Source organism: Episyrphus balteatus, chromosome 1 (assembly GCF_945859705.1).
Source record: "Episyrphus balteatus chromosome 1, idEpiBalt1.1, whole genome shotgun sequence".
Classification (NCBI taxonomy): Eukaryota; Metazoa; Arthropoda; class Insecta; order Diptera; family Syrphidae; genus Episyrphus; species Episyrphus balteatus.
Window position 1 is genome coordinate 127,766,938 of NC_079134.1, and position 26,850 is coordinate 127,793,787.

Below are 26,850 nucleotides of genomic sequence, written 5' to 3' on the forward strand. Positions count from 1 at the left end.
AACATTGTATGGCAGGTACCGATAATAATGATTTTCAAAAAAAAAATTGTATTAAAAGATAGACCTTGTATTTAAACTTATATTTGAATTTTTTAAACAAAATCGTTGGAGCCGTTTTTGAGATATTTAAATTTTACTAAAATCGGTATATGACAAGTACCGTTATTTTTGGTCCAAAATACCATCGTAATGTCATGGAAAAATGCTATCTTAACTTTTTTTTTGTACGAATGCATAACTTGATATATAGAACCTATATCGCAAGTAAAAATATCGGTTTTCGTTTAAACGTAATTTTTAAATATTTTATCTATGAGCAGTTGTTCAATTTTAAAAGTTGTAAAATGTCGAAAATAATGTTTTTATTTGGCATAAAACTTTTGAGCACTGTTAAAAAACCTTAGACCACCTCCCAAACTTGTGATATACCGTTTTATTTCGCTATGGTAATATCAATATGAACATAGTGATTAAGACCTTTTTGACACAAATGAAGGATAAAATTAAAATTGATAATTGAAAAGAGTTCGTATATTCTTCTTTACCCGAGTTTAACTTTGCTTTCTTGGAGGAGGGGTCGTGTCCGGCAAGTTAATCTGAGCTATCGAATAGTAGATAGTTTGAGACAATATTGTATATAATGTTCCCCTTACAAAAAAAAAAAAAAATCATGTGTGCAATTAACACTTGGTAGAAGTGAAACCTTAAAAAATCATTTTTATTGCAAAAAAAAAAATAGAAAAAATCTACCTATTTTTATTCTATCACCTTCAAATCCATGGTTTTTATATGACAACCTAGATACATTTTATATAATCTGAAAGCTTAGCTCAAAATATATATATCGATCAAGTCTATGAGACATCTACAAAAAGAGCTAGAGTTTTTTGAACTCGATAAATTTCCAGCAAAAAAAGCGAAAAAAACACGTATTTTTATCTTCTCACACTATTTAAGTCATTTTTTCCTTTACAACCTATACAAATTTTTACACCATCTGAAAGCTTATTGTGTTAGCTCAAAATATATATATCGATCAGGTGTATGAGACATCTACAAAAAGAGCTAGAATTTTTTAAACTCGATGAAATTTCATCAAAAAAAAGCAAAAAAAACATTTATTTTTATGTTCTCATGCTATTAATTCAATTTTTTTGTTTGACAACCTATAAAAAATTTTATACCATGTGAAAGCTTATTGTTTCACCTTGTATAATGATGTATAAATCTTACTTCAAAGATGTCTACAAGAGAAGTTAGAATTTTTTAAAGTCAACCATGTCGAATTTCCAGACTGAGATTACGGTACTTCCTACACTGGTAGCTGGTCATCGCCAACAGATCTCCACAGGTGTTTTAAGGTATTTTTAAATTTTTTTTCAATTTAAGATTGTGTAATTTGTAGAGCACGTAATGTTATGTGTGATATATCAAATAAAAGGTTATGTTATCAGCATGCGTATTAAAGTTAAATCAAATTTGTATGTGCACTAGATCAAAAGATATAACGTGTGTTGGAAAAGAACATCTTTTTACCGTTATCTCCGAGTTTTGAATATGAAATTAATTGAAATTTTGTACAATTATAATTTAATTACCTATCTACAGTACAAATTTCATTCATCTATCTATTAAAACAAAAAAGTTGTAACAAGTTGAAGTCGTGTCGCGTTTTCGTTTCATCTTGTTTCAAATCACTACGATACTAAAGAAGTTTTCACTTCAAAAAAAAAAAACACAGGTCTTCCCGTCCGCATCCTGGCACGATTGGCGTGGTAAAGTGCATTGTGCATCTCATAGAGTTAGAATACGATATGGAAGTCAAATTAAAGGTAGTACCATCTTCTTCTAATTTCAATGCTATGAAAGTGCGTTTTACTTTTGATTTGATACCAATAAAACTGCTTAGCTCGTCCACGAACACCACCAAAAACAGGATTTTAGCCAAAAACTCTTGCACTTAAAAACGAAATTTCGGAAAAATTCATCGACCCGTTTTCAAAAAAATTGATTTTGAAATATTTTTTAAGAAATTTTTTTTTTGAAAATTTTAAAATTAAATAACTTAAAGGCTTTTGCATAGACATTTTCATTAAACTCAACCAAGCCGTTTCCGAGATATTTAGAAATAAATGAAAATAATGGTTCAAGAAATATTGTTTTAGTAGTTTTTCACCCTACCTATAAATTTTTCTTTAAAGAAAGGCCTTTTTGAAAATTTAACTATTCTATTTTGGTTATATGACAAAAACCGTTAGTTTTAGTTGAAAAAAATTTCAATTTTCCCTCAATCTAGGAAAGAAAATCGTATCAGTGCCAGTGGTTCAAGCTGTAGTTCGAGCTTTATACAGAAAGATAGACACACAAAACAGAATTGCGGCATCCACTTTTTTTTCCATTTAACGGTTGTCAACCTAGAATGATCAACAAAAATCAGATCTGGATTGTCTTTGTGGATGAATTTTCAGGATTTTGCATTTTAGGCGTTTTTTAAAGCAAATTATTTCCTTCCTGAAATCAACAGGCATTCGGTAAATCTCTTATTTATATTTGAACTTTAACAAAAATAAATCGAATATAATTTACACTCAAAATTCATAAATGTGCTCATACAACTGAAACTTCAAAAGACTGACGTCAAAAGTCACGAATTTTTATTTGTCCTTTGCCTTTCTATTTTTTTCGTGATTTTTTTTTTTAATGTCAACTTATTAAAGAAAATTGTGAAAAGTTGAAAATGTGTCACCCCCCCCCCCCCCCCTAAATCGTTTATCGTTTCAGTGGTACCAACATAACTGTACCTATGTTATTAAAAAAAAAAGATAAAATATCACATTGTTTTAAATTTGAAGTTTTTAAAAGTAAAAATTTTATATAAGTTTCACCTTAAATATTGAGAACTAAAAAGATATATACCTCTATCTCTTTCTCATTTTCTAGCTTGACTCAGTGCTTAAACACACACTCAATAAATTTCAGTTAGTCCTAAGGTCCTAACATTCTATACGTTTACATATAGCTGAAAAGCTACAAAAGCACTTGTTCCAGTAATCCAGACAAATGCTGTCTCCAAAAAACTCCATTAAATCTACTAAACTTTATGTATGTGTTAGTGTAACTACTATATATTCAGACTTTATAGTTTAAGCCATTCTATAAAACTAAATTTAAAAAAATAGAAGAAAAAAAAAACAACTCACCATTTACAGTAACAGCCAAGCAACAATATATCCAGAAAACCAATAAAATTTGGCTTAATCCAAGCGCAGGATATCGTCGTTTCGACCGACCGACATGTATCCTCGTTAAATTCAACCGATATTGAGACATTTCCAAATCGTTTATCGCACAACACTTAACATTCGAATTTTTCCGCATTTTAAACTCTATATCCGTCTTCAGACCTACATCCATATACAAATAGTATGACGACGACACACACACATACACCGACTATACGACACACTAAGTAAGGACGAACAAAAAGGAAGAAATCGAGACTACTATTCAACTACGAACCGAATGACCGCTGATTCCAGCCAAAGCAAGAATGGCTAATGGCATTTTCTATTTATCCAAGCCACACAGATATACAGAATAGTCCTTTTTTTTTTTCTCTGTCTGAAGAAGAAGAGTATTCCCTCTTGATGTAGATGTGTTCAATTATTTAGGTTACTTTCCTCCAAGTTGACCGTGACAGAGAATACGCGCGGTGCACTTGACGGTGTGCAATTCCCAAACGAGATATATCCTCTTTGCAATTTTTCAACTTCAGACGAAAAAAATTTTTTACTGAATATTTTATAAGGACACGACGATGAGGACTATCATGGCGGATATAACTGAATGTGAAATAAAAATAACTTATACACACACAGACACACGCAAAGTGTTAGTCTTGGCTGGGGCTAAAAAGAAACTCACACGCGGCGATGTAGACGATATAGACGATGTCAAGACCAAGAAAAGACCGAAGAAGTAGTCAGAAAGGATATGACCGGCGGCAGCGAGAGGGTGTTGTATCGTTTTTTTCTTGTTGGTACTATACTTGTCCTTGGTGTGTTTAGACGTCTTGTAACCAACAACACATTACATAAATTCTTAGTTGAAATTTTTATGAGACTCTCAATTTATCATGTCCTTTCTCTATTATATCGCGCCAAGGATAGGATAAATACACACCAACAACGAAACGGAAGCTCTTTGAACAAACGCCACAGGATGAAATGTGTTTGTGCAAAAGTCCAAAACCAAAAATGTTCAAACTTTATTTTATACTTCGTTCGAAGAAAAAGGAGGGAAGAAACAGTATGAATTCAATTGGGAAGGATCAGTTTTCTTTTTCCAATATTTTTATTTTTTTAGCTTGTATCCTTTTTTTTTTGTTGTTTGTTGAAAGTCTCAAACACGTCCTGTGTGACTTTCGTTTAAGAACACTCTCTTCGTTCGGAAGTGCTACTTTTCTTTTAACTTTATAGCTGGTGTGGGAGTAGAGATAGATATATTCTTGGGGCAATCCCCAAAATGTCCTTGTATTCTGTTTGATGTCCTTGTTGTATACAAACACTGTCTGAAAAAAAAGAGAAAAATAAAACATGATAAAATATCGTAAACATGTCAACGGGAAATTTGTTGCAAAATTTTAATGGAACAGGACAAAACTTTTCGAAAAAGAACAAAAAAATTTATAACGAAATAATGTCCTTGGTCCTTGAACTATAAAATAAGATCTTCAACACGACCGAAGCAATAGCAAGAACAAAAAAAGGGACCAATTAATCCCTTTTTCTTTTTGAAAATCGTTTTCATTATCTCGTTCAAGACTTTTCAGATCGACGGGATATAAAGTATTTTATAAGCAGATAAAAAAGTTTTTTAAATGTAATTTATAGGCTGAGTTATAGGCTGGGTGGTAGACGTGAAGGCTTCGTCTTTTGATAGATTAAGTGAACTCTCATTTTTCATTTTATATCTTATCTCCCCCATCCCCCGTTCTCTTAAGGATTGTGGTCGTTTTTTGGAAGGTATACACATCGAGAGGGGTTGAGGAGAATATAATTTTATATCACTCTTTTAAGTTTTAAAAAGAGAATTGAAGATGAAAGGATTTTTGATTAATTGAGTTTTGTATCTCTGTCAAAAAGAGGCTAGGGTGGAATGTGTTTTTTTGGAGTGGTTTTTTTTGGTTTATCATCAAAATGAGAACATATTTTAAGAAATTTTAATAGAAATTAGGTTGTTTAAGGATTTTCAATTCAATTTTTTTGTTTTGTTTTTGAAAATTTATCAAAATCATGAACCTTTTTCGAGTTAATTATTTTCTTGTGGGATAATCTTTATCTGTTGACAACTGATTTGATTTATTATAGGGGTGACTGGTAAGGTATTCAAGAACAAGTTGAGTTGAAAAGAAAAAAAAATTGGAAAAAGTTGCTGAATAAGCGAATAGTGAAGATATGCTGTCGATATCATGAAGTTAAATTTTGTTTAAGTTTTAAAAGATTAGAAGAAAAAACTGCTACTCATAATGGATGAAGTAACTTATTCCTGACTTAGTTTTGTAGTAAAATTTTCTGAAGAGTTCAAACTTTCAACTTAAAAAAAGGATTAGGTACAGTTTTTTTTTTTTCATGGAATGCCCCATTTATCGGCCATTATCAGAGATCAGAATTATGAATTATACTACTAAATGTCTCCTTATAACAGGTAAGAGTTTTTTTTAAAGACAATGTTTGTTCAATTTTGTATGCACCTTCAGGTATTTATACGAGGTAAATAGATCAACAGAACAAGCACGAGAAAAAACACCCTTTTACCTAAAATTATTTTACAAAAACTCATTGTAATTGATTTCTATTTTAAATTTCATTATTGTGACACACTAATTTTTTTTTTTTTTTCAATAAAAAAAACACCCTTTTAACCTTGATAATCTCATAGACATTTTAGATTCTTACTTCCAATTTAAAAAGTAACATAATTACTGAATTTGAATAGGGTACCATTATTATTACTTAATTTTTTCAATAAACCTACATTTTCACTACACCTAAAAAAAAAACACCCTTTCGCATAAAAAAAATTAGACTTATTTTATTCATAATTCCCATGACAAAGACAACTTTTTTCATAAATTTCATAGGGAAACCATTTATCCCATTGATTTTATTGGATTTATCAACATTTTTTCCTTATTTCAGAAAAAAAAAACACCCTTTATACTGAAATATTTTTATAGACTGCTAAGATTCTTGGTTTCTCTTATAAATGAAACATTTCTACCAATTTTAAATGGGGAACCATTTTTTCCCAGTTTTTGTGGTGCTAATTCCGAATTTCATCATCTTTTAAAAAAATACCCTTTCACTCAAGATAATTTTTTAGAAAAATTGAAATATCCCTAAAATCCCCAAAAATCATTTTTTTTTTTTTTTCAAACTGCTGTCGGGTTCATTACATATACCAAAAATCATCATCACGATGGCCGTTTGAATTAAAAAAAAAAATATTTTTTTTGATTAATTTAGAAAAAAATATATTTTGTATGAGAGTTACTATAAAAAAATTGTTTTTTTTTTTTTAATATCTCCTAAACAGCCACAGCCACCCACAAACGATGATTTTTGGTATATGTAAAAAACTCGAGTTGGAAAAACGACAGTAGTTTGAATTTTTCAACAAAATTTATTTTTGGGGATTTTAGGGGAATTTCAATTTTTCAGTGCAAAATTTGTTTTTTGAATTGCTTTTAAACGGAGGGTGGAAAAACGATAATATTTGGACTTCCTATAAAAAAAAAAAAAGAATTTCCTTAAAATTTTTTTAAAAGAAAATTTTGCGTGGACAAAGAAATTAGACAAGTTTGGTTAAAAAATTTTGAGGTCGTAGTTTTAGCTTCACGAAGCCCAATTGTTTTTAATCAGCCATAACTTTTTTTAGAGCAATCGTATTGACTTTATTTTTAGGTTATTAAATTCAACATAAAAAAAAAATAACCCAAAAACATGTGTCACATGATTATATTTCACAAACATTTTTTTTTTTTTCAGAAGTCCAGAAATTAGCTATATGCCTTTTCATATAGAAAACAATTTATTGAAGAATGAACTAGCAGCATTTTATGTTGAAAATCATTATAAATTGATTGCTTCAAAGTCGAAAAATTTAGAAGATATTTAGTTACATTTCAACAGTTGCTGTATAGTCTTTAATTTATATATTTTAAAACTAAATACATACGTTACAACTTTTTGTCACTTTTCTAAAAGAAATTGTGACAAAACATGTCGTGATAGAACATTTTGTCAAAACATAGATTTTGTTTCTCATCTTTATAAATTTCATTAAGTTTTATATTTCATAGGTACATTTTACAAATAATTGGAAACAAACTCAAGATTTCAGCGACTATAATACTGAATTAACAATTTTTTTCCTCTTTTTTTTTATTGCCGATGAATATTTAATTTCTTCCAATTCACACATTGGAATCAATTTTACCGGCATATCTCAGACATGCAAATACTCAGTTCACGAGCATCAATTAACCTTTTTTTTCACAAAAAAAAAAAAAAAAAAATAAAAAATCAAGAATAAATACCACCACTTAACAACTCTTTATGCACACATCGTAACATATACCTACTATATTTGAATATAATCGTTGGCGGTCAATAATTTTTGAAGTTTTTTTTTTTTTGTTGAACAATCTCACCGTCTTAAAATCAATAAACATTAATCTTCTGAAGCCTCACGGTCTTTATACCACTTAAAAGTGTCAATATACCTCTACACTATAATACACACGCACACGCTAATCCTTTCGATCCTTCTTCACGAAGAAAAAAAAGGAAAAAAAAAAAACAAAATACAAAAGAAAAAAAAAGAAACTCGTGAAACATTAAACAAATATTTTACTTTCTTCAACATTGGAAATCCTTATACCGACAAAAAAAATTGTGTTCTTTTTTTTTTTATTTTTTCGGGCGATGCTTTTGTAATTCCTTTCGTTCATTATGCATTCATTTATAATGCGCCAGAAGGTTCTCCCCAAAAAAAAAGCAGAAAACCCAAAATCCCTCTTTAACTCATTAAATTATTCAGATCACATAATGAATCCATCCCTAGAGAGAGAGAAAAGAGAGGAGAAAGACAAGAAGAGTTTGGCCGAAATGAGAAGAAGGACATCATTTTGGGATGAGGAAAAAGTTTACTTTATTTTCTTCTTTTTTTTTTTTTTGCAAGTCCCCATCGGCATCCAATTTGGCTGCCCGCGAAACTGGGATGCAAACACTTGTCCGGAATGCCAAAAACGGTAATAATTATCACATTTATCAAAAGTCCAAACATGCCCCAGGATCGGACACAGTCCCGATAGAAAACACGAACCATGATTGTGAAGCTGTCCAAAATCTCATTTGTTTCACGGGACGACAAGTCCTTACATTAGACCCTAATGATGGTTCACCGGGCGGTATCAAAAAAACACTCATACTTCTTATTCAATTTAATGTACCGAGAAGCGACATTGCCAGGAGAAAAAGGATACAAACAAAAAAAAAATAAAAAATAAAAAAAAATATTTTCTAGATTCGGATTTGTTTACCTTTCTCGAAAGAGATATCCGACGACGACGACGCCACGACCGACATGCCACGCCAAGCCAAATCATGCCCGAGGAGCACTTTATACTTTTTCTTGAATTTTCGTTTCTTTTGTTTGTGATTTGGATTTGGAGGAGATGATTCCTTCCTCTGTGCTGGTGCAGTGCCAATTCCAAACAAAAATAAAAAAAATACTGCTCCACCATCATGAAGTTCAAGATTTTTGTTTTTTTTTTCTTTTTTTGTTCCTTTTCGTCCTCGTTGGATAAATAATAAAAAGATTCTGTTTGAGTAGAGTTTTGTTCGAGTCTCTCGGATTGTCTGTGTGTGTTATTTTACTGTCAAGAAATCTTTTTTTGAGTGTTTTTCTTCTTTTTTTTCAATTTTGTTCTTCATATCCCAGAATCCAGAGTTGATCCTTTATTTGAGCAGACAGTAGACAGTGTCGTTTTGTTCATTCACTCTACCGCGAGACGTGCTACACCACCATCACCATTCAGAACACCAAACCCAAGTCATATCCCCCAAAACCGTGACTCTTTATTATTTATATTGGAAAATTATAGAGTGCAGCATCAAAAACGATCGATTATTTTAGGAGGAGAAGATAAGAAGGGGAGGGTAAGAAAGGTTGAAACCAGCAATCCAATTAGGATGATTCATCGAAGAATAACTCATTCTCGTACTCAAAAAAAAAACCAAATAAAAAATCATACAAAATCATTTCATATCCCAATCGGAGCGCAATCTTCCTGATGGTGTGGAGATAATTTTATTTCATTTTTTTTTTTAAGAAGAAGAAAATTATTACTTTGATTGAGATTTATTGTTTCTGGGAATCGGTTGTTCAAAGTAATATAAAGGTTTTTTTTTTGAATCGTTTAATCTGCACATGAAAGCCCTCTGTGATTATAATCGTTTGAATTTGGAGATTGGATATTAAAAAGTGATCACAGATCTACACAGAGGCGCCTCTGTTCTGCAGAAGCTTTCTTTATAATTGGGATAAAATGGGTTCATGGTTTGGCACAGATCGATGTTGTATAATTGGGAGTGTAAACGCCCAAGACTTGTGTTATAATGTAGTTCGTTTTGAAATAAAGTTGTGCGATTTATAATGAAAGAAGAACAATTAATTATTCATTTCTACTCTTGTTTCCTAATAAATGTTATAATTTTTAAAAATAATCTTATATTTTTGACAGTATCCAGACTCCAGAAGAATTAATTTCGTCATCAATCAAGTCAAAGCCGAATTTTAAGTCTAAATTTAATACAAATTTAATGATATAAGGTGGAAGTTACTAACAAAATGTTAAGTTAGGACTTCAGTGAATCTCGCAAAAGAGATTAACTAAAACCATTGAATAATTATATATAGAAGTGACACCGTGAAAAAAAAAATCCCTTTTTTGTATAACCAAAAAAAAAAAAAAAATTAAGAAAAGGACTTTAAACAAATTTTATTTATATTTTGTTTATTTGTTAGCGTTTTGTTTTTGTTCTTGTTTTTGCAAAAGCTTAAACATACACAAGAAACCAAAGAAATTTAAAAATTTTTAATTCTTATTTTAAAGGATTTTGGTTTTCTGTTTATTAACACTGACGACAAAAAAAAAAATTAAGTTGTTCTTCAATAACACTGGTTTACAGCCAAAATGGACACTCAATCCCATTTTTTTTACCTACTTACGTACTTTGCCCTCAGGGACTCGGGAATCACTTTAAAAAAAATTACGATGGATACGTTTTCAAGATATGATAAATATTTCAAAGTTTTTTGTCGTTGTTTTTTCTAGTCTACTTAGTATTCGGGCTATATCTTGAGTAATAAACGACTAATTGCGATTGAAAGCTGAGTAAATAAGCAACATACGCTAGAACAACTTTTCTGGGTCACTCCAGATGTTTCATATTTAAGTGCAATGTATTAAAATTTAAAAAAAAAATCGAGTCTTTAAGGAAAGAAAAAAAACTTTATTACTGAAAGAAAAAATCAAAATCTATCGAATCCTTATAGTTTAAAATTTTTTATGTTCAGCAAACTTTTTGGCAAAGATAAAAAGATAATTTTCTTTAAAATCTATGGATTAATTACCTATAAAGATATGACCATTTTTGTAACGATCAATATTTTCGACTTTTTCTGTTACTTTTTGAGTTTTTGTCTATAACTTGAAAAGCAAGCCGAATTTGAAAATTTTTATTAAGTAATTTTTTGTAGATAATTAAATTTCCAAAAGCAGTAGATTTTGAAAGTCCATATTTTATCCAATTTTAGCCGTATTCAATTTTTGTGACCATTATGTTGAAAGATAAAGTATCTTCTTTTCTCCTTTACATGTTCAATATCTATAAATGCTCAAATGATAAAAACAGACCATTTAGTAAAAAAACATCAAAAATTTTGTTTTTTTTTCTCTTTTTTGAATAGTTTTTTTTTTCAAGTTTTTTACAATATTTAAATTTCAATTTTTTTTTTGAAAGGATACCTACATATCGATAGGAATCTTGAAGAAAATTATATTTGCCAGAAAGTTTTTTGAACATAAAAAGTTTAAAACTATGAGGATTCGATAGATTTTGATTTTTTTCCTTCAGTAATAAAGTTTTTTTTTTTCAGAAATTTTCTTTAAAAACTCGATTTTTTTAAAATGTTTTAATACATTGCACTTAAACATCTGGAGTGACCCAAAAAAGTTGTTCTAGCGTTTGTTGCTTATTTACTCAGCTTTCAGTCGCAGGCTTTTCTGTTCAGATTAGTCGTTTATTGCTATTCTTTAATAAATTTTGATTCGATACATGATAAAAAAAATCATTAATCTCCATTAAACTTAAATCGCCATTAAAAAAGGGAATTTTAAAATTAAAAACCAATTTCGTTTAATTCAGTCTCTTTTAAGGATTTTTTGAAGTTTGGCATCATTAACTAATTGAGCATTAAATTTAAAAGTAGTTTTAGTTAAAACACCAAATTCGACCTTTTAAGAGGGATTTTAAGAGCTAATGGAGGTTTTAAACAGAATTTCTATTTATTCACTATCCATTAGTGTCAAATGTCATTTCATTAATTTTTTTTATTTGAATTATTATTTTATTTGAAAAATGTCAAATGAGCTAAAGAATTATTAAAAAAACATCACAATTATGAAAAAAGTCCAGACTAGAATTTTTTGTAGGTATACACACATGCATTTGTGTGAAGAAGAGATATAAAGCTTACTTCTAAACCAATGACACGAGATGAATGCCGATAACACTTAAATTTAAGTTGTTATTTGACACCGATGGAAAAAATTAAAAATTTCACTTAACTCCTTCTTCTTCTCATGGTTTCAATTGTAGGTTGTAGCATTCTTTGGTTACCACTGGTATATCGTTAATCTCTTGCATTTTCTGGCGTTTTCAGCTGCAAAATACTTACGGGTCATAGTTTTTTCGTTTTTCTTCCAATTCAAATCTATTTGATTTGACAAAATTGTAGCTTTTGACAGATTATTTTTCAAACAAAATAAAAAATCCCTAGGATATTTTTAACAGAGTTTTAAATTTAAAGTTTCCATTAAAAGTAAGGACTTTAACTAAAGAAGAGTAAATTTAATGAATTTTTAATGATGTATACTTAAAGGCGACAATAGTTTAACGTTTAAAGTTAACTTAAGCGATAAATTTCAAAATTTAATGGAGGCTCAATAAATTGGCCCTAAAAATTCTTTGTTATATGAGGAACTTTATTAGGAGATTAGTACAATTTAAAAAGGTAAATTTTTGGAAAACAAACCGTGGGCATAAAGTAAATCCACGAATCTGCAAAATTTTAGTTTTGAAAAAAAGACCTTCAAGGTTTTGGAAACTCATGAAAACTCGACATTGATAGTTTACGCTCGTAGGCAACAGATGGAATAGAGGGGCAGATAACAAATTAAATGACGCATTAAAGTGAAAAGTCGAAAAAATGCATATCCGCGGTTTTGGCTTTGTGCCGAAGAAATTATCTACGACAAACTCCATTGCCTTTGGCAATTTTGTTTTAGGACATCTGATTGCCAAAAATAAAATATATTTTGAAATTTGGCGCTGGAAACTATCTATCACTTCTATATAATAATTTCTAAATGATTTTATGAACAAGAATTAATTGTTATTCAGTTACAACACATTTCAAATACAGCTAATGCTTTGCCTCCTGGTGAAATTCACCATAAATCATTGTAAATAGATGCAGTTGTAGACACTTCGACATCTATGGACATGGACTCGAAAATTCAATTAGACTAAAACTAAGTGTCCTTTTATAGATAGACCAGCAGCTGTGCCGTGTTGTTTGGGCCTGGCCAGTCCAAGCAGCCGCCTAGTGAAAGTTTAAAACTATAAATAATTGTGAATAATTTTAAGTATAAAAACAGAAAATATATCTATACAGGATTGTTATGTACCTATCCGCACAGATGCCATTTCTCATTTTCTGGTCAAATAGAAAAAAAAAAAAAAACAAAACAAAACACTATCTACTATATAGACAAAACAATGGCCTGACCATGTTTGAAGAGCTCCTGTGTTGCGCCGACATCTTATCTAAGGCACATAAATTTTAACTGGAGGTGACTTCATCTCTCTTTTTCAAGGAATATACAAGGAGAGGAAGGAAGTAATACAAAAACACAAAACAAACATTTGCAACTCCATTTGTGAGACTTGTTACTCTGCTCTGCTCTGGGCTGATGCTGGCTCTGGCTATTCCCCCGGATAAATTCTAAAGAAGTTCTTGCAACGTTATAACGCGCCAGCCACCACCGCTGCCGGCTGCTGTCAAGAGCAAGAGAGGAGCACACATATAGCGATATGGCCAACAGCAGTGGCTGGCAGCAACAATCGTGCAGCAGCTACTTATGCGATAACAATGCCCATAAATGAATTCATTTCACTGACATTAGGCTAAACAAAAACTATACAGTGGTAACGGTGGCGGCATTCGGCATTTGGAATACCGCGCGTAATACACAAAACAACACTCGGACACGAATTAGATCCGTTCAAGAGATTACACGTGTGCTGGCTGCATCAACAGAAGAGAGAGACCACTACACAACTGTGAAGTGAGTCAGGGGCCTCGAATTGAGTCTCCATTGAATACGCACGCCACGCCATCCACAACGCAACGGAATTAGGCGTATCTTAACAAGATTTGCGGGCCTGCTTATCCGTGCTCTTCATCAAAATGACATAGGTATAATGTTTTGGGTTGGGTTTTTTTTTCGGTTTATTCTTTTTTTGGGTCTTTGAAGGAGGAAACAACTTCTGGATACTGGTGTGCTGAAGGGCCGCAAGAGCCTATTAAGTCACAGGAGTATCTAAAGAAATTTTGTGACATGAGTGTTTGTTTATATATTTCGAGGCCATAGACTGAGAGAGGAGTGTTGTATATACTGTTCTTCCTGTGGTGGTTTAAACAGCAGAAATAAATTGGGGAAACTCTGGAAGAAATCTTCATCATCCAGACTTTTTGAATCTTCTCTCATATAATAATAACAATGGGCCCCGTGTGCCGTGTTACGAATGTTGAACTCTCTTGAGGAAAATAAGTGCAAAAACCGAAATAAAAATATAAATGACAAAGGAAGAAGAAGTAGCACAGCGCGTATAAGAGTTATATCAACAACAACAACAAAACAATATAAACTTGAGGAGATTTTGGGGGGGAAACAATGGGTACCTATGTGAAGTCCTTTTATCCTGTCATATAGAAATATGAGATGTGATTTTATTTCGTGTAGAGAGCGCAACGCAGTTATAATTCTCTTCCTACTTATTTCTTTTTATTCACGCGCAGGAGAAAGACATTTATAATAATATTTTTTTTTATTTCATTTTTTTTGTTTTATCTTATTTTCAGGTTGTAGGATCTTTTATTACCTTTTTTTTTGAATACTTGTTCCTTTTTTTGTGTAGGTATTTAAGCGGTATTTTACTTTTGGGATATAATTCTTTTTATTATATTGAAGAAAGGAAGGAAGGTATGTCCTGTATAGCTCCTGTCGGTGAGATAAGACACTCTTACTGTTTAGGCAACCTTAAGTTATTATATTGTTTTTGGGAGTTAAAAATGACAGAAGAAAAAAATAAGTCCCGAATTCTTGATGAGGAAAAAAATATAGCTTAGGATGATTTATGGGAAATGGCTGCAATATTTTGCAAATGAAGATTCTGTTTTTTTTTTTTTGTATGCAAAAGGAAAAAAATGTTAATGAAACATTTTTATGACTTCAAGTTAGATTGGATAAGATTGACAATATAAAGTTCTTTTGCTGTTTAATTCGAGATAAATGTTTTAATTTTAATAAAAGTTAGAAAAGAATGACATTTGTTTCAATTCGGGTTAAGATAAATTGGTTTTTTCTTAAAAATAGAATAATTTTAATTGATGATGTAGGCTTTTAAACTTAGTCGCCTTAAGACTCTTGTTAGAATTTTGAGCCATTTTAATTTTCAGTTCAAACATACATGGTTTTTAACAACTGTCAACAAGGTTAAATTAACCTGGCAAACGTGTTAAAAATTATTACCGAAATGGTAAGACTTTTACTATGACGGTCGTGAATTTTTATTCGATAATAGTAGGTAATGTAGATTTTGCCAAACAAAAGTTCAATAAGTCGAGAAATTTGAGACTTTCTGGCACTTCAAAGCTAAAAGAGCACTTATACTGCACTGTTCGTGCAGTTAAGTTCAACCATTTGCATCTGTTAGTTTATCTGAATCTGTTATAAAAATTCTTTTAACTCGATTCGATATTGTTTAAGTTTTCACAAAATCAAGAGAGTCTAAATCAAACATGGTTAGAAAAATCAGTTTTTCTAATAAAGACCAATGAGACTTGTCAAAGAGCTATGAAACTCAACAGTTCTGCTTGTGCATTACCCTATTTACCAAACCTTACCTAACAGTTCTGCTTTGATAACGCAACTGGGATCTACTACAACAGTGACCGTAATCTTTATGCATTACCGTGAGATATTTCAGCATTCGGCCTTATCACGAATTCCTTTCGTGTCGGAAATTTTCTACGATTCCCGAAAAAAAAAAAAAACAATCACAAAATTCGATTGAAGTGACGATTTGTATGAAATTTTCCACTATGAACGGATTCCGTGATTGTTTTTCGGGAATCGTAGAAAATTTTCGATATGAATGGAATTCGTGATAAGGCCGATTAATTTAGACTTTAAATAGCTGAAATCCATTTCAATGATTAGTTATTACAACATAGTAGAACCACATACAAAACAGCAGAGAATTGTTGAAGACAAAAGATGAAGGAAATTAAAAAGATATCAAGCCAGTTCCAAGCTATAATAGGTGAAACTTTAAAAGGTGCCATTGTGCGCAAAGTCGTATGTAGTTTTGGAACAGTGTAAGTATATACAGGTCACCTTTTATTGGTGCAACTAGATGGTCGATGGAAATTTCGGCCTGAAACTTGTGTACGTTCATCTCCGAATACAAAAATCGAACATCGATTTTCGTTTATATACTCGCAACGTGAACACATTATTTAAACCACGCAAGGAGGAAAAGCCCCTTCTAGAAGCCCTCTATAAATGACTACGAAACAGACTTTCAGGATTACCATGGCAAAAATGGGTGGAATATTGCGACTGGGAAAAGCCTTTCAATGGTAGCTTGAATCATATTTTCGTTTAGAGATTGATTAAAAATAAATTCCCGAGTGAAAAAATTACTTCAGTTCGGGTCAAGTTCAAGTTCTTCCATATAAGGATTATTGACGAACAAGCCGCTACAGAAGAAAAAGATGACTTCTTCAAAGAAAGCTTCTACTAGCTCCTCGCAAACATCTTTAAGCAAAGCAATGTCCAAAAAATGACAATAATGAATTTCTTGGATAACTTCTATGCTCAAATTGGAAGTTGAAAATTTGTTTGATATGACAGTACGACAGAAGAAAGAGAAAGGGTAGGTATCAGGCTTATCGCCTTTGCAACTAGTTAGAACGTTGTGCTTAACAACCACAGATTTCTGCGTCAGTGAATTGTCCTCTGACGATCGAACTTGCAACCAAATCGATCATACATATTTCAATAGACGTAAGACGTCCAGACTATATTTTAATAGAAAGCACAACAAAATCATTGACGTAGTAAAACTGCACCCTGCATAGAAATTCTACTACTCAAAAAATTCTACTACTGGAACTCAGTATAATTCGTCTATTTTTTTATAACAAATACATTATAAATAAAATTTTACGCATAAAAATTAAACTTTAAAATCTTAAAACCACAATTTTCAAAATGGAAATAAGGATGAAGAACGGACAGTTTTCTTAAGTTGAAGATTTAAACTGCAAAAATAATGTTAAGTAAATATAAAAACTAAGGAAAACTTTTGACACGACAACTCTTTGAAAAGGCAAGGCCTAGGTATTGGAGGCTGGATTTGAACACAAACCCATCTTATTTTGGCAGTCCTGTGTACTTTCTTTTGGTTAAATAGTTTTTTTTTAAGAGAATATTCTAGAACTGAAATAGCTAGAGCACTAGGACAACAATGGCTCCCAAGCTTGAGAAAGCAGTTCATGAGACTTAACTGGCAGAATTTTCTCAAAAAAAACTCAAAAAAATATTTTTAAACAGATTTAAATTATGCATTTTGAGTACCAAGAGCAGATTATGAGAACAATAATAAAGTTCTATGTTACCGAATTTTGACACCGAACTCGGAGGGGTACCATCATCTCTGATCACTGGTCAGAAAAGTTTTAGTTTTGCTGGGGTGTTTTTTAGCTGTCAAATGCTCTAGTTATTTTGCTGACAAAGATTGAGCCAATTTTTATAGCGCCTTATTATTAAAAAAATAGCAGAGTATTTATACGAAAAAAACAAAAATGCTAAGAAAATGACAACAAAAATTGAAATTGAAAACACTGGAGCACCAAAAAGCAGGCATCAAAAATAATTATTATCAATTAAAACTGCAGGGAGTTGTTTTTCTAAATTTTACCCAAATTGTTTGTAAAAACCTTCGACGATACAATCTTAACTAGCTATCACAAATATTTTGTTACTGACTTGTATCGCAAGAACATAACAACAAATTATAGATTAATAGTCACTTACCGAGTCTTAAGAATTATAACTTCTGATTTTGAGGCTCTTTTATGTCTTGCACTTTCAATCTGAAGAAATATTCATTGCATTCCCAACTTTCAAGAATTCTTCATGTTTGAAATTATTTAACGTTTTTTCTTGAAATGGTTATTGTAAGAACAAAATTGCTTCGCCAAGGGGTTGATTTAATTTTTATAAAAGTTTTATTTCTTTAATATTTTAAAATAAATGAATGTAATGAAAAATTTTCTCGTTCTGAATATTTTTAAAGAACTTCCTTAGATTTTCCTGAGTTATTTCAAAGTAAAAAAAGTTTTTTGTTGATAAAGTTTTCTAAAACAGATTTATTCAATATTTAAAAGGTTTTTGTTCCAGTAAATCCTCGAAATGTCCATCACCTACTTAAACTAGTTCTTTTTGAAATTCTGCTAATGGCTTATGTAAGCGCTTTAATCTTCTATTTGCTGAGCAGCTAAGGTAATCATATCTTTACCCATCAATTTCATACAAGTAATCTATTTGTCTTTGAAGTTAAACAAAGTTTTTCCCATTTTTTTCTCATTTTCCATTGAAACCATAAAAGCCTACAATTAGGTAGTTTTAATGCCACAAACACATGCTTTGACTTTTAAATAAGCCTTTTTATTGTCTATTTTCTTATACCCTACCCAAAGTTACAATTTCCAAATATTTAACTAAATTCTCTGCTTCGTTGCAATGCAACAACTGAATAAATATTGTCTCTAACCGAAGTATACCTAAATGCTTTCACTTTTTCCTGGAATAACTTCAATATTCACCTCTCGACCAATTCCAATACAAGTTAGCTGCTGACTGTCAAATACATAGTGATATATCGAAACCTCCTAGGTGTGGAAATAGCCATTTCTAGCAGCGACTTATTGAGTTAACATCCGATATTTTTTCATTCACTGAAAACGAATTAACATGCTGCGCAAGTGATCGTACCTATATTATTTTTAATGAATTCATCATCTGGTCTTTTTTTTTTTTTTTTTCTTTCCAAGGAGGTCTGAAGGTCTGATCCCGATCGTTTGAAGTTAAAGCGGCTTTTTTAAGACAGAACAAAGAAGAAAATAACAAAAAAAAAATAAAATCACCAAGTCTAAGAAAAATAAATTGTCACCATTGAACACTGATGGAAGGTGCGTCTCGTCTAAATTTACCGCTCGGCCGCCGCACCACACCGCACCGGAAGGTGTCTCTGTCTACATCAATGGCACACAATAAATATTTCTATAGGTACTCGCGTACATTCCGGTAGCATGAGGCACGTCGTTGTTTTTGTCTGCTGATAGAGCTAAACTCTGACAACCTAATCCAATCGAAATGCATGTTTGCATCTTTTTTTTTCTTTTAAGAGGCTTCAAGATGCAGGCATCTTGAATCTTCAAATACACAGAGAAGGAAAATAAACATATAATAATGTATAAAAGGTGATCGGTGATGCGTTTACTTTTTTTACTTTGCTGGGGCCAGAAATGAGGATGTTTGCCTGTCACACGGGGCATAGAAATCTTAAGCTGTAACGCACAAAACACCTTGTTTTTCTTCAATTTTGTGGGAAATCATTATTTTTGTTGATATTTGTCATTTCTACTTCCGGTTTGTTTTTATTTTTTTAGTTTGTGATGCTTGAAAGGAAGGCATATTGTATTTTTTAATGGATTTTCATTATTGTGGTGGGAATTTCACCAGGAAAATTTTTGGTGTGATTGAATAACGCTCTATGTTTGTTAAATTTTTATGAAAGTTAAGAGCTTTTCATGAAGATGGCATGCAAGTCCTTGAGTAGGAAGACTGGAGATTACAGTAGGTAAAGTAAAAGAAGACCAGTAAATGAAGATAGGAGCATAACAGTGCCGTAAGCTTGTGAAAATATTCGAAAAATTTCGAGCGTTACGAAAGTAGTTTTTTTTATATAATAGACGCTACCCCGGTAATACCACAGCTATTCATGGTACTGTTGCTTAAACGCTTAAAAATGATCGGCTTACGGCTTATGGCTGTACTTATTCTAAGAGCTTACACGAAATGAGTATAAAAATTTAAAGTCGCGGGTAGTAACGCTTGAGTTATGAACAGTTTTAGATATGAACTGGAGGAGATGATGAAGACACTGAAAAAATAGGTTTCTTAGATGTTAAGACAAAAGTATAAGAAATTGAAAAAAGCTTTGTAAAAATGGAAAAAGAACCATTCTGGCGGAAAAGTTCTTTGGTAACGTTTAAATAATTCGATTTTCAGCGATCATTTGGAATATTGTCATTTTATAAGCTTCCCAAATTGTAGATGGCTATCAAAAGACTTCAAAATGAGGAGTGGAGAGTGCTGTTTTCAGTAAAAACTTATCTATTGAAAGTGAATTCAATGGTAGGAACTGCTGAACAAAACTACCAACGTGACAAGGAAACTTTATTGTGAAGTGGTAAAGTCCAAGCGGTGTTTATTAATTAAATTAGGGAAAGCATGTAACGCAGAGCTGGAAGAAGTATCTGTCAAGCCTTCTGATGTAAGCCGGACTGGTCAGGAACTGCGACATGTCAACGTAAAAAAGAGTGCTGCTTACCTTGAAAATGGCCACTTAAAGAACGAAAAATGCTCAGGAAATAAATCCAACAGTATTAATTTACAATTCTGAATATCAGGTTTTCGTAGATGACAGCAAATTTATTAACAGGTGGTGGGGGTATTGTTTTTCAATAGTCTTATCTGGAAGAAGTTCTTGATATCAATGAGAAACTCCAAAAAGATGAGAGTTAGGGAACTAAGTAACGGTTACAACTAAAAAAAACATAAAAAGTAGCATTCACAAGACTACCACTCGAGATCTAATATTGGGTTGGCCTTAAACGACAAGGAGTTCTAAAAATCATGTTAAAATAGGTGTAAGATGCATTGAAGTGAGTTAAGCTCAATTAATTGGCTCGAAAAGTGAAAAAGTACAAGAGTCAAAAGTATTTTTTTTATAGTTTTTACGAATAGAAAACTTAAAAAAAGAATGCAAAAACCCTAGTTTTTTTTTTTTGTCATAAACATTTGTAGGTACATTCTTTTTCACAAAAAGTGAGGAAAAAATATTTTTACTTTTGTAAAAAGTGGTGAATGTAGTTGAGGCTTTAAATAGAAGGCCAAAATTTGCAACAACAAACTCGATTGTCAAAATCTAACGAAAACATGGCTAATTTTATATCACAACCGATTTTAGTTCCGTATTTGAGTAAGATTTAACTTTTTTTTTGTATTTTTAAAAAGCTTTTCAAAAATTAATAAATTGTTGCTTGTGTTGCATTCCGTTGCTATTTACAAATCAAAGATTTGTATTTAAAGCTATCGGCAAATTGTCAAAAATAAGAGAAAATATCCTTTTATTAATTTTAAAAGACAACAGAAGAGCATTCAAATAATTTTACGTTGTGATGACTTTTCTCATGATGGGATGTTCGTGATGAGTTGTCCTGTGATGATATGCATGTGCTATGATAGTTGGCTTGATCGGATTCTTATTCGATAAACATAATTGCTTATCGGTTTTCATTCTCGAGTTATAACAGTTTTTACGTTTTTGGGTGTCATCTTGTTTGCATTTGCAATATGACAACTGGTTTTATAAACTTAAGTTTTATTCGTATAACCAATATGTATTCCAATTTTTAAACAAAAAATTAAGTAAAACTGTCAAATTTTTGAAAAACAGTCAAATTTTTGAAAAACAATTAGTGGAGTAACTAAAGCTCAAAAATTGGCAATATTAGTTAACCCGGCCGAACAGCTTAGATTTTGATGATCTTTTTTTTCAAACGTCGGTAATTAAAAATACTTTAAAGTCTATAGATTAAAAATTGCCGGTGTTGCCGTTTTGATTTTTTTAATTTAATTGAAGTTTTTTGTGAACAAAAACAAATTTTTTTCAAAAATTTTTCTTAAATTTCATAAATTAATTGATGCCAAAAGATTTTCTAGGAAATTCAAGGAAAAAAAATATATGGGAGTGAGGAACAATCTTCCATAGTTCAAGCGATAGATGCAATTTTCTTATTAATTGACTTCAAACACAAAAAAAAATATTTGAACACAACGGCAACACCTACAATATTCAAATATACATTTTTTAAAAGCTAGAAGCTTAGTCATATATGTAAAATTAAAATTAAGTTAATTGAATAAACGGCTTTTGAAAGAATGGTAATTGAACTCAGATTTTTGAAAAAAAAAATTATTGAAAAAATTTTAACATGTCGTTTTTTAAACTTGGTCGTAATATAAAATGCAATTATTTTCAAATTTTTTTGGCCGCATTTATTATGATTTCAAATTATAAAAGGAAATGTCAATATGTATTACGGTTTATGAAAAAAATTAAAAAGTATTTCATTTTCGAAGAACTTTTTTTAATAAAAGTTTTGAAAAAAAAATGTAACTTATTTTTTTTTTAAAGTTCAACATCTAAACATAAAATTATTTTTTATTCATTTAATAACCCCTATTTACCACAGTCTTTGAGAAAATTAATTATTTCAATGCAAAAATTCAGTTTTAATAAAAAAAACCATTGAAATTGAAGTAATTTTTCATTTTTTTTTTTTCAAAAGTTTGATATATTTTACCTTTTTTGCTTCGAAATTCAACTGATAATATTTATGGCCAAACATTTTTTTTAAATAAATTCATATTTTATTAGAAAAAGTTTGGAAAAAAGTCATTTGAAATTTTTCTAATAACATTTTTTTTTTTAATTCTGAGTTTGAGGACCATTTGTTCAAAAAGTCTTGATTAAATTTAGTGGATTTAAATTTAAGAGATAAGAATGAGCTTCTGGCTTTTTAAAAATGTATTTTAAAATATTGTAGGTGTTGCCGTTGTTTTCAAAATATTTTTTTTGTGTTTGAGGTCAGAATGTTAGAAAATTGCATTTATCGCTTAAACGATGGAAGATTGTCCCTTACTGCCTTTTATATATTTTCCTTAAATTACTTAGAGAATCTTTTGCTATCATTTGTCTTATGAAATTTAAGCAAAAAAATGGTTTTGTTAAAAAAAAATTTAATTTTAATTTTAAAAAACAATACGGCAACACTCTACTAAATCAAATTTTTGAAAACCAATCAAATTTTTGAAAAACAATCCAATTTATGAAAAATAATCAAATTTTTGGAAAATAATCAATTTTTGACGATTTTTCAGGTTTTCTAAAATTTCGTTTTTTTTATAATTTTGTTTTTAATTGAAAATAATAAATAAAATTTAATTACATCATTAACATTTATTTTTTTTTCTTAAAATGACAACTTTCAATGGCTAAGTTTTGCTTTATTTTGTATTATTAACTTTAATATCAAGAACATGCAATTCCGTTGTACAATTTATTTATTTTAAGTAGGAGTCATCCTGTGTAGTTTAAATTTGTTCAAGGACAAATAATAATTCAACCACATAGATCCCACAAACCTCTTTTAAAGTCCACTTAAATCGACATTGATTACGTTTTTGCCCTCTGCCATGGCCTTCTATTCGTTTTAAATCATTCTTTGGATACTAGATACAACTTGTTTTAGTGCAGTAGCTTACTTATATTCAACTACATTCATTTGCAACAAATTGCAAACTTATACCACCACCTGTGTTTTGAGAGAGAGAAATCTCTCCTCGATGGTGTTTAAATGACCCGCAGACATTAGTCTGTCTAAACCAAAACCAAGTTTCTAGGAGAGTGTTTTGCATTGAAATATTTATAACCACAAACAACATACACTCTCAACAAATTGTTTGCTGTTCGTATTCGATTTCATTTCAGTCCATGGCATTGGCGCTATGTTGCGATATAAATTTTATTGTTTTTGTGGTTTTATTAATTCACAGAACAAGATATAGAATTACTGGGAATGTGTTTTTTTTTTTTTTTTTTTTTTTTGTATCACAACTTGGTCATTGCATTGAAAACATGGTAAATTCATTCAATTTTTTTCATTTTAAATCTCGCGCCAAAAGATTATTGTTCTAGTTTTTACCCCAACAATATTCAGTTATAATCAAATTTTTAACCAAAAACGGATATCCTTGTGAAAAACAATCACAGTAAAAACAATACTTTAGAAATTGTTCATCATCAATTTTCAGTCAGTCAGTCTTGCTGGCTCATTGCCATAACCACCAGCCACCAACCAATATCACTACCGCTAGCCAAAGTCATTCAGAATAATCGAGGTTCAAATGCGTTGAATCCTTTTTTCATTTTTTTATGTGTTTTATAAAGTTTTTTTTTTCAAGCCCATCACATTCATTTCTGGAATCCGTTTTGATTTTTATAGCAAAATTTTTGCTGATGCATGCAAAACTGTGTCAGGAATTTTCAACTCAACCGGAATTAGAGATACGAAAAAGAGGATAGAACTTACGACTATACGTTAGTATAGGTTTGGTACGGTGTTGGCCCTGGCCTGGGTTTTCATAGCAAGCTAGTAGGTATATAAAAAAAAAAGGCTTTGAGTTTTTACGAGGTTGAATATTCGTGATAAATTGTCGGAGAATTTCAAGAGGAATGTGAAATTTCTGTTGAATGAACACATTCCAATTTTTTCTTTTTTTGCAGTTTTAATTTATTTTTTTATTTCCAAAAAGGAAAGGGTTTTTTTGGGATTACACTTTTTGTATTTAAAAAGCCAACTAAAAAAAAAGTGTGTGTTTTTAATTTCGTTTTTAAAATGAAGATATTTCAGAAAGGAATAGCTTGGATTTTTTTTTTTTTTTTTTTTTGAGTTCTAGCTATGTGGTATTTGAATTATTTTGCGTTTGAGAATCAGAGGCAAATATTTTTGTGTTTTGATGTTAAAAAGAATTTTATGTGAAAACTACAAATCACAAGATAAGGATATATGCAATCCTTAAATAATACCATTAGATGATGATAAAATCAATCAAATTATTTCTTGACGGGAAATATTTACTCCTATCTCAGTTTGCGTCATGTTTAGTCTTTTGGGAAAGAACAGAAAGGCCAAGCTTCCAAAAAATTACATAGAAACTTAAGAAAATCAAAACACTCGAAAATTTGGAATTCCAAAAAAAAACTTATCCGGAAATCCCGAATTTTGGGTTCTTGGAATTTTGAATTTTCTATAAATTAGTTTTCGGATTTCTGTCTAAATTTTTTAATTTCTAAAAAAAAAAACTGCCCGAAACTGTAACTTTTCAATCCAGTTTTTCAAAATATCCTACCCCAACACCTAACTCCATAGATTTTTCGTTAGAATTTCATTTAAAAGGACAGTCAAATGTGAAGCGAACACAATCCTGAAATTCTGAATCCAGAAAACCCAGAATTCGGAAAAAAAGAATCAAAAATTCAAAAAAAAAACGAAATCACGAAAATCTCAAAAACTCAAAATCCAGGATATCCAAAATTCCGAAAACTCAGAATCCGGAATACTCAAAATCCGTAAAACTCAAAATCCGGAAAGGTTAAAATCCCGAAAAAAAAAACAAAAAAAATAGTAAAAAATACTCTGTTAACTGAAACTTCATTGAACGCCTTTACCTCTTAACTTCAGGGTATTTTTTCGGAATCGAAATCTTGAAAAATTATATAAAATGAAAAAGGGTTGGGGCCAAAATCTTGAAAATCGAATCCCAAAAACCCAAAATGCCGAAAGTCTAAAATCTAAAATCTAGAAAACCAAAAATCCAGACAATCCGAAAACCCAAAAGCTCATAATCCCGAAAACCCAAAATCCGGAAAAACAAAAATACCGAATGGAATTCCGAAAGCCTGAAAAATTCTCTAAAATGAAAAATTTGCGCAAACTTTTCACTTTATATAATTTTTCGGAATACCATACGGGATTTTAGGTTTTTGGAATTTCGCGTTCTTGTGATTTTTGGTTTTGTGGATTTTGGATATTCATTTATAGGGACAGTCAAATGTGAAGCGAACACAATCCTGAAAAAGAATCAAAAATACAAAAACCCCGAAATCACGAAAATCCAAAATCTCAAAAACTCAAAATCCAGGATATCCAAAATTCCGAAAACCCAGAATCCGGAATACTCAAAATCCGGAAAGGTTAAAATCCCGAAAATAAAACAAAAAAAAAAGTTAAAAAATACTTTAAAATTTTCTGTTCACTGAAACTTCATTGAACGCATTTACCTCTTAACTTCAGGGTATTTTTCCGGAATCGAAATCTGGAAAAATTATAAAAAATGAAAAAGGGTTGGGGCCAAGATCTTGAAAACCGAAATTCCAAAAACCCAAAACGCCAAAAGTCTAAAATCTAGAAAACCCAAAATTCAGACAATCCGAAAACCCGAAAGCTCATAATCCCGTAAACCCAAAATCCGAAAAACCAAAAATACCGAATGGAATCCCGAAATCCTGAAAAAATCAATAAAATGAAAAATTTGAGCAAATGTTTCATTTTATATAATTTTTTGGGATCCCGTTCGTGAGTTCGGGATCCCATTCGTGATTTTGAGTTTTCGGAATTTTGGGTTTTGGTTTGTGAATTTTCGATTTTAGGGATATTCTAAATTGCTGAATGTCAGGATTTTCGGTTTTCGGGATTTTGATTCCAACTATAGTCAAAGGACTATTTTTGAAAATGCTAAAAAAAATCCAAGATTTCTTGAAAAAAAGTTAACAAAGGAACATTTTTCTATCTCTTTTTTTTAAAACTTCTTTGTGGTTTAAGGATTTCCCTATTAATACTAAAATATCTTAAAAGCCATTGTACTTTGTACCCTTCCCATAAACAATGTTCCACATTTATAAGTTTTTTTTTTGTATTGTATTTATTTTTATTTCTTCTAAAATAAACAATCAAAACCCTAAAAATAATTCTCTGTCTTGTTCAAATAAAATATTATTTATATTTGTTTATGATTTATCTATTTTTTTTTTTTATTGACATGTCCCCAGGTGGTATATGGTGGAGGCGGTAAACGGTAGAGCATATCTATATAGCGGCGCTTAGACAATCATCACTCATATGAACAAGTACCTTTTCTATTTACCGTCTTTTCAGGAACTGATATCTTAAATTTTATTTATTTTTATATTTTTTTTGAACGAAAAGTGTCAGAAATCTGGCACACAATAATGATTG

At 30.7% G+C, this 26,850-nt stretch overlaps 1 protein-coding gene across 4 annotated transcripts in view; it reads right to left on the bottom strand.

Moving 5' to 3' along the window:
- LOC129906024 (roundabout homolog 2) overlaps window positions 1-26,850 on the bottom strand; it is a 323,929-nt gene that overhangs the window by 219,927 nt on the left and 77,152 nt on the right. Inside the window, exons 1-2 of one of the 4 annotated variants that reach the window (XM_055981650.1) lie at window positions 17,738-18,162; window positions 3,201-4,570 (exon numbers count right to left, since the gene is read on the bottom strand). In XM_055981650.1, coding sequence (XP_055837625.1) covers window positions 3,201-3,414 — 214 coding nt within the window. In that variant the 5' untranslated portion in view covers window positions 3,415-4,570; window positions 17,738-18,162. Of the gene's footprint in view, window positions 1-3,200; window positions 4,571-17,737; window positions 18,163-26,850 lie in introns of those variants that run through there. The other 3 variants (XM_055981647.1, XM_055981649.1, XM_055981648.1) reach the window with 3 other exon arrangements.